The sequence below is a fragment of the Tupaia chinensis genome, unplaced genomic scaffold (genome assembly GCF_000334495.1).
Source record: "Tupaia chinensis unplaced genomic scaffold, TupChi_1.0 Scaffold143823_1, whole genome shotgun sequence".
Taxonomy (NCBI): domain Eukaryota; kingdom Metazoa; phylum Chordata; class Mammalia; order Scandentia; family Tupaiidae; genus Tupaia; species Tupaia belangeri.
This window is the reverse complement of record NW_006203673.1, coordinates 74,141-83,091: the sequence shown is the minus strand read 5'-3', so window position 1 is coordinate 83,091 and position 8,951 is coordinate 74,141. Positions and strand designations below refer to the sequence as shown.

The following is an 8,951-nucleotide window of genomic DNA, read 5'->3' as shown; positions in this document are numbered from 1 at the left end:
GTCGGTGGGTTTGGCCGTGGCGAACAGGCTAGGCCTCACTGGGGGTGGGGGTGGGGAGGTGGGCTGCCTTCCCATGCTCAGCTGGGCTGCCCTCCAGAGCCCCCAGGTGAGGGACCAGAACCTTCCGTGCTGGCTGTCAGACTCGCCCACACAGGGAGGGGGTGGCCCTCCACCTGGTCGAGCCCCCTCTTTGTGGCAGAGCACATTCGTGCAGGGGTGGGCAGGGAGAGGCAGGGAAGGAGACACGGGGAGGTGATGGCAGGTGAAAACCGGGCCCCAAACTCTGTGAGCGGTGAGACCGCATCTCAGAAACCCGGCTGTTGGCTGGCTGCAGGCGAGTCTGGGGCTCCCCATCCGCCCCAGGGCCCACCTGGCCTGGAGCACTGCCTTCTCGGCATCCCAGCGGCTGTGTGGCTGCAGCGTCACCTCCACCCTGTCCTGCAGCTGATGCTCCAGGGCACTGGCCGACAGCCTCAGGTTGGAGTCCAGGTTCAGGCAGGCCGTGTGCAGGCGCTGCGCTGTCTTGGCCGCGTCTGCTCGCAGGACACCCAGGTCCCTAGAGGACAAGGGCCACACCTCGGGCCAGGCCACATCTCAGACTGAGCCTCAGGACCCATCGGCAGGCTGCGGCTAGGCGGGGCCCGGCAAGCCTGACCATGACCCTGCAGCCACTGGACCATGTGCCGTCATTGTCCCCATGTGTCCCAGAATGCCAGGGTGGCAACAGGGAGGGTGGAGATGGGCCAGACGAGACGGGCTCTCAGCAGGCATGGGGATTGGCCTCTGAGCACTCTGCGTGGCCAGCGGGGTACTGGATGCCTTGAGGCTTTGGGCGACCCCAGGACAGAGCTGCGCGAGGCCCTGGAGGCCCACCCATGCACCCCCACAGCGTGCTCTGCTCTCGCCTCTGCCCTGGTGCTCCGGCCACCTTGCTTCTCCCCCCTGGGTGATACCTGCAGGCCCCAGCCTGGCCCGCCTTCGCGACCCTCACCCCCAAGGGGCTCACTCACCGCTCAGTGGCCACACGGAGCTCGGCCAGCTGTGCCCGCAGTGCCCTGGCCTGTCTCTGTAGCAGGAGCAAGCCCCCAGGCTCACCTGGGCCCGTCCTTCGGGTCTGAAAGCAGGAGGCCCTTGTCCAGCCCAGGCCGACTGCTCACCCTCCAGGTGCCATCGAGCTGGCTCTCAGGGCCCTGGCGTGGACTTGCATCCCTGCCATGTCAGGAAACCCCTGGCACCCTGTGTCCACACCCAGCTTCTGCCAGGGTGGCCACCCAGAAAGCACGGTTGCCCCACAGCACCCTCCTGCCCGTGGGCCCGGTGGGTGGCTTCTGGTCCCCGAACAGGGCAGGGGTGCCGACAGAGCTAAGGCTCTCTGGCCCCTACCAAGCCTTCAGGATGGGGTGCCCAACCTGCAGTACTCGGCCCCTGCCCTGCCAGTGAGCCGAGGCAGGACAGCTTCTTGTCCTCCACTCTGAAAAGGCTCTAGGAGCTGCCTGTGTGGTCCTGGGGCCTCCATGGGGGGTCTGGAAGCTCAGTGCTCAGAGCCCCCATGTGGCAAGGGGGAGACAGGAGCCGCCTCTCGAAATGAGGATGAGGTGGGCTGTGGCAGTGGAGCAGGGGCTGCTGCTGGAATCCATGTGCCCGTGCGTGTGTGTGCATGTGTGTATGCACATGCATGTGTGTACGTGTGTGTGCATGTGTGCACACAAATGTGCATGTACGGCTGTGTGCATGCATTTGTATGTGTGTGCACACAGGTGTGTGCAAAGCTGTGTGTGCATGCATGTGTGCACAGGTGCGTGTATGTGTGTGCGCATGCATGTGCATGCATGTGCACACGTGTGTGCACAGCTTTGTGTGCATGTATCTGTGTGTGCACAGGTGTGTGTATGCGCGTATGCATGCATTTGCATATGTGCACACACACCCGTGTGCACACACATGTATGTATGTGCGTGTGTGTGTGCACATGTGTGGGGGGGTACTGTAGAAATGGGGAGCTTGGTGGTAAAAGTGCATGGCTGAGTGTGTGGTTTGAGTTCTGGCCCTGACGGCTTAGAAAATATGCAGGCCTAAAATCCTGAGAGAACAGAGGAGACGGGATTGCGGCTGGCCATCCTCGGTGGGAGGCTTTCTCACTTTCCCTCTCCTTCTCGCTCTCTGTCTCCAGTGAGAGGAAAGGAATGAGATGGGGCCGTGCGTGAGCAGCGGTCCCATGCTTACAGTGTGCCAAGTTAAAGCCCGCATCACCTCCCTGTCCCCACGCTCCACTGCCATGTTTGCTGAGCTGGAATCCCAGGGGGCCACCCACACAGGGCCTGTTCCCGCCAACGCAGCTCCCCACTGCTCGTCGCAGCGTGGCTTTCGGGCAGAGGGCGTTCACGTCCTGCCGTCTCCATGACCACACTGCTCCTTCCTCCCCGATGCCTGGCCTGACCCCTCCCCCGAGTGGCCCGCACCCCCACCGTGCCCAGAAGCGCCCGCAGGAGCCTTCTGTGGTGCAGGCCACTGCACGGTGCCACACGGGGTGGATGCCGTTACCGAAGGGCAAGGAAAAGCAGCCTTTGGGGGCACCTAGTAAACGTGTGTGAGTTCAGGGCCGGTAGGTAGCGTGGTGGTTAAGGGTGCTGACCGCGGTTCGAATTCCGGACCCGGCAGCTTGCTTTCTCACTCTCTCTCATTCTGTCCCTCCCTGGGCAAATTAAAATAAATAAATATGTAAAGTTAAATAAAATCATTCTTTTTTTTTTTTTTTTTAAAGGTGTGAGATTCCAGCCTCAGCCCGCTCTGTAGAGTGCACGTTCTCCCAGCCAAGTGCTGGGAGCACACAGAGCCCCAGAGCCGGAGAGCCCAGGCAGGGCCAGTGTCGGTGACCACGGGGTCGGGGACAGAGGAAAGTCCAGGGGCACCCCGAGTGGAGACCCTACACCCTGCCTCCACAGCTGTCCTTCGCATGGGCACTAGGGGTGCAGAGCCCAGAGGCTAAACTAGCACACCCCCACACACACCCACCCCGGGGACTGAGGAACCCCGCCTGTCCCGAGCACCGGCCACACGCAGAAGCGAGGCCTCTCCCCGCGGATTCGGAGTCGTTGTTGGGAAATCAGTTTACAGCCTGAATCCGCACAGCCTGGGTGGCCAACGAGCGACTCAGCTAAAAGTGACTTCCATGTGGCCCCCAGAAACACACGGGTCCTTCCAGGAAAATGCCACGCTCATCCCAGGTTGCAAAGAATTTCAAAAGTCCGAGGAAAATAAGCAGCTCTCGGTTAAAAAGTAAAACCACCGAAGACACGAGGGGTGAAAGTCCCGGGCGGAGGGGCAGCAAACACGAGAAAGCTGGGCCAGAAAACCCTCGGGTGCCAGGACGGTGAGCACAGCACAAGACCCCGCTTCCCCGTGGGCAGCGAGTGAATGACAGGTGTGGGAAATGCGGCACGGCAAGCGATTTGGAAAGGAGCAGAGCGCATCTTAACGATAGCAATCACAGTATTGCGATGTAAGCTAAGTAGGCGGGTTTCTCTGATTAGACATCAGCGCGGCCACTGACCACCAGGAAGACAGCCGGGAGGAAGTGACTGGAATGTAGGCCAGGGAGCTAGAAAGAAACCCAGATGATGAGAGTGTGGGGGGTGGCCCATGGCGGGGCGACCGCGAGCAGGCAACTGACAAGGAGACACTGGCTACTCTCCAAAAATCATGGAAGACTCAGACGCTGGGGGAGCCCTGAGCAGGCACAGGGTGCAGGAGGTGCCCCGCGGACTCACAGTGACCCGGCAGAGCGCCCCAGAGCCGCGGAGCCAGCAAGCTGCGTTTCCCAGGGAGCCAGGAGCCGCCTTCGGAGCAGCGACACAGAGGTCAGAGCCGGGGGTAGGGCCTTACAGGGCCGAGAGCGGCTGCCGCCAGGGAGACGACTCCCCAAGGGTAGGGAAACGGAGACCCCCGACGAACACGCCGACCTGAGCCGGGCTCTCTCCCAGGGCATCCGTTTTCATGAGTGGAATCTGCTCTGGGGTCACCACGTGACAAGTCCAGCTGTGTGACACATGGGCTGGGCCACGGCAGGAATGTGACTGTCTCAATATCTCACGGCGGAAGTCCTGCCATCAGGAGATGGCCCCGTGACCCAGACTCGACTCCTGGTGTGACAGATCACTCTGCTGGTCTGATACCCTCCCCTCCCCACGTGGGGTGGCGGGTCCATGGCAGCTGGGACAGGAAGGACAGCTACAGGGCGGCCGGGGTGGGGAGCAGGGCCTCCCCATGTTGGCTTTACCCAGGGCCCCCACTGGCCTGTGGTGGCCTGCACGGCTGCCCCTCTGTCTGACCCTGCATGGGACGTGCAGTGACAGCCTCCAAGGGGCCAGCTGGGGCCTGGGCACGTGGTGGCACGGCTGCCCCACTGCCTGACCCTGCATGGGACATGCAGTGACAACCCTCTGAGGGGCCAGCCAGGGCCCAGGCTCATGGTGGTCAACTTGGGCTTCTGTCTCCACTTGGAAGTGGTGTATGTTCCAGAGGGCCACCTCACCTGGGGCCACGTCCTTCAGTGGCCCCTCACCCAGTGACAGATGAGAGAGGGACACAGACACCTCAGCGCCCCCCGCCCAGGGCTGAAGCCCTGCAGCACCATGCTCCGGCCTGAGTGGCTCAGGGCCTCAGGTTGTGTGGGGGTCTGTGCGGGTCCCACTGGCCCTCGGCTGGCCTCGTGGACAGCCAAGCAGTCCTGGCTCCTGCGAGGATTCCTGCAGCCATCTGGCAGGGTGGTCCATGCCAGAGGCAGGCTAAGGGGGACCCCTGGAGCCCCAACGCCGGGTTCTGCCCTGCCCCTGGGGAGAAGGCTAGATGTCTCTCACTCTTCCAACTGCTGTGGCCATTCCAGGTGGGGACCAGGTATGGCAGGAAATGCATCTCCCCCTGGGCCCTGCCACTGCCCCCCAGCAGCTGTGGGCACCAGAGCATGGGGCCACTGTGCTGGGTGACAGCGGGGCCTGCCCCTCTCTGGGCCCAGTGCCCACCTCATGCAGCTCCAGCTCAGCCTGCAGGTGGAAAGCGCTGCCCATCGTCCTGGCCAGCTCCCGGGCCAGCGTGTTGTGGGCCGCCGCCATGTGCTCCAGCTGTCCCCGCAGAAGGGCATTCACCTGCGACAGGTCGGTGCTCCTGTGTGAGCAGACCCCACTGGCTCTCAGACAGGCACAAAGGGTCCCAGGCCTTTCTGGACCCAGCTCAGGGACTGCCCTCCACTCTGCCCCCAAGCAGCGCTGACACCCACAGTGGGCCCCGTGATGGCCCCAGACTGTGGGCGCCTCCCTCAGAACCACCCTGTGCTCCTTCCCTTCCTGAGGCTGCTCCACCCCTTCCCCTGCTCTGCCTGCAGCCCTAGCACGCTCCCTAATCTGGGTGCAAAAGTGAACCCCCAGATAGGGTGCTGGCTGCATCCCAGCAGAGAGATGGGGCCTACCCTGTGGGGGCACAGGTCCTGCGACCCCTAGACCCTTCTCCCCAGAGTAGGTACACTCAGGCCACCCTCAGCCCAGCCGGGACACAGGCCCAGTGACCACGAGCGAGCTGTCTGCCCCTTGGGTCCCCTGGGGTGTCAGCCTCCATGCAGGTTATTTCTCCCTCAAAATTCATTTCCAAAGGGACTAGCAATTGGTGTAATGGCTATGTCGCTGGACTCCCATGTAGTCGACCTCGGTTCGCGTCCCAGACCTGGTGGCTTAAACTCACGCAGAATGTGTGCCCAAGATCCAGAGAGGAGAATGGAGGAGAAGGGATTGCGGCGTGGCCATCCCGTGTGGGGGTGATTTCTCACTTTCTGTCTCTCTGTCTCTCTCTGTCTTTCTGGTGAGTGCACGTGCTCTATAGCAAAAACCTCTCCAAAAAAAAAAAAAATTCATTTCCAAAATGCTAGTCAGCCCTCAGCCACCCCCAGATCTCTGAAGGTGCACAGCTGGGAGTCCCACAGGCAGCTTAAGCTGCCCAGGCCTGAACTGAGTGGGGTTTGGGCACACTACCCTCCCACTGCCCTGCTGGGAGCCTGTCCCCTTTGGGACCGTGGGGGGTGCAAGCTGCAGCTGCTGGGTTACTGCTGGGGAGGTGGTTACTGCTGGGGTGCTGACTTAGTGCGGGGGTGCTGGGTTACTATTGGGGTGCTGGGTTAGTGCTGGGGAGGTGGTTACTGCTGGGGTGCTGACTTAGTGCGGGGGTGCTGGGTTACTATTGGGGTGCTGTGTTACTGCTGGGGAGGTGGTTGGTGCTGGGGAGGTGGTTACTGCTGGGGTGCTGACTTAGTGCGGGGGTGCTGGGTTACTATTGGGGTGCTGGGTTAGTGCTGGGGAGGTGGTTACTGCTGGGGTGCTGACTTAGTGCGGGGGTGCGGGGGAGGCTGGGATTACCCGCACTGGCTGCTAGGTAACACGGGGCGGCTGTGGTGAGCACAGACCCTCACTGACGTCGGAGCAGCTGGCAGCCACCAGGGCCCAAGAGTGGGGGCCGTTGTGAGGGTGCCAGTTAGAGGTTCGAGGCCCAGCTGACCTGTAAGGGCCGCCTGAGCGTCAGCCTCTCCAGGCCTGAGGTCCTGGTGGCCCACTCAGGAACAAGGGGTCAGGGCCTCTATGACTGCGAAGCCCACGGCCGCGGGCAGGGTGGGGCCACCAGGTGTGAAACTGCCTCGCCTTTCGCCTGGGCTGCCCAGGTCGGGCACCCGGCAGGTCCTTCCTCCTGCCCCTGAGCGACGCTGTGGGAGGGGCTCTGTCAGCAGGGACAGCTGCAGCCTGTGTCCTTGTGGCATGGGCCCCCTCTCTCCGAGCTCCCAAGTGGGGTGCTGTCGTGCGGCCGTTTTGGGTGGATACCTGCGCTGGCCGGCGGCCGACCTTTCCTTTGTCTTCACTCAGCCTGGCCTGGGAGGAGGCAGCGGCCAGCTGAGTAAGAGCCACAGGCTCCCGCAGCGGCAAGGCCCAGCCTCACCTGCCTGCTCGGCCTCCTGCTGGCAGAGGGAACTGAGCTTGGGGCGCCAAGGCCACCGCAGCATGGCCTCACCTCTGCTCGGCGGCCTCCAGGCGGCACAGGGCTTCCTCCAGGTCCACGCTGTTCTCCAGCTCCGACCTCCACAGCCGGGCCTCAGTGCTCGCAAGCCGGGCCTGCAGCTGCAGAGGGCCGTCAGCCTGCTGGTCTAGCCGCCCCGCGCGACCCGGCAGAATAGGACAGCTCGTCCTAAAGCCCACCCTGAGCAAAGGGGCTCCCCTGGAGACCACACAGGGGCTGTGGTCGGGGCTGGGGCTCAGGACCCCTGCAGAGGGCCGGACAGATGCTGCTGCACCCACCCATGGTCACCAGAGGGCCAGGGCAGGGCAGCGGAGGGGAGGGCAGGCAGGCGGGCTGGTGCGCCTCACTCCCCTGCGCATGGGCACACTCAGGTCCCATGGCCCTGCGGGGCTGCCCTGCGGTCAGGACAGGGAGAGGGGACAGGGAGTGTGGGCAGTGCAGAGCAGCTTCTGAGTCGCCCCTCTGAGAGTGCGAGGCCCTGGCACTTTGTCCAGGGGGGCAGGACCAACCAGCCCCAGAGCAGTGAGGCCATCTGGCAGGGGGTTCAGACCAGCAGCCACTGCCCAGGGCCACACCGTCCTTGCTGGGGCTCAGGCCAAGCCCAGACCAGGGAGTTGGGCTGGAGGAAGGCCCGGTGGAGGGCAGGGGCCATACTCAGGCCCACCATGCCTGCCACGCCCCATCACGGCCGCCAGGCCTCGTCATGGCCCAATACATCGGCAGCCCTGGGCCTTCCTTGGCCACCAGCAGGGAGATCACAGGGTGGGACGCCAGAGGGAGTGAGGTGGGGGTGGGCTGTGGTGGCACCCGGGATCGCCATGACGCCTGTCCCTCGCCCACTTGGTGGTGCCCTGGGGCGAGGCCCAGCTCCTCCCGGCTCCCCACACCAGCAAGTGCTGGAACGCCCGGCTCTGACTCGTGCTTTGCTGCTCTGTTGGCAGATTTCTGCGGGCTCCCCCACTGGCTGGCCATCCCCAACATCCCCCCCATGCTGGGAAGACCACACCCCCAGAGGCCTGCCCCCACAGCAGAGGGCTCAGAGGAAGGGCGAGCTGGGGGTTGACCAGGATGAGGGGGCCTGGGAGAGGAGCTCCATGGACGACTCTGGGTAGAGAACTGGGCCAGGGAGGGGAGGGGGCTGCCAGGACCCCGACGGGGCTGGGACCGGTCACTGGGCATTCATTGAAGGCGAGGCTTGGTCCGACCCAGCCTCAGCGGCCTGGCATGCTCCGGCCTGCTCTGACCCTCGGTGTCCTCTGGAAAGCAGGTCACCTGTCTGCCTCGAAGGCTCCGAAGGGGGCAGGGGAAGGAGGCCACATGGGCTCTGCCTGCCCCCGTGAGCCCCGCTCTGCCCCTTGTCTTGGGAGAGGCTCAGGTCTACCAAGAGCTTTTCCTCCTGCCTCGGTTTCCCCGTCATGCGCTTCCTCGGTCCCACTCCAGGCTGATAGCTCACGGCTACCCTGGAAGGCACTGCGGCCTTCTGGGACCCAGGGTCACAGCCCCAGTCCCTGCCTCCTGAGGGCCGAGCAGCCCCGCTGTGGCATCGCGAGGCCAGGCTGCCCGCCCGTCCTAGTAGGTGCTATGTGCTGACGCTGGACTGGGCACCCAGGCCCCGTCTGGACCAACCAGGCCACCCCGGGGCTCCCGGCAGGCAGGGGACAGATCAGTGCCGAGGGTGGGCTGCAGGCCTCCGTGGCTCTCAGGCAGGGAAGGGCCCGGGCCTGTCCAGCTCTGCCCTGCCGGCCTCGGTTCCTGTCACCTGGGCTCCGGTGTGCCCAATGGGCCCTTCCCGGCTCTGAATACCCAGCAGCCTGCCACATGTCCATGGCAGTACTTACCCGCTCACTGACTGCCTGGCACCCGACGGCCAGCTCGTCCCGCCCCGCACCCTGCTTGGGCAGACG

The 8,951-nt window shown here is 64.0% G+C and overlaps 1 protein-coding gene across 1 annotated transcript in view; it reads right to left on the bottom strand.

The window, feature by feature from the left end:
• The window catches only part of CROCC2 (ciliary rootlet coiled-coil, rootletin family member 2), a 62,032-nt gene that overhangs the window by 45,125 nt on the left and 7,956 nt on the right, over nt 1–8,951 (bottom strand). The window contains 5 exon segments of the mRNA XM_027766995.1: nt 371–556; nt 1,011–1,114; nt 5,019–5,160; nt 7,042–7,148; nt 8,886–8,936. Of these exon segments, the coding sequence (XP_027622796.1) occupies nt 371–556; nt 1,011–1,114; nt 5,019–5,160; nt 7,042–7,148; nt 8,886–8,936 (590 nt within the window).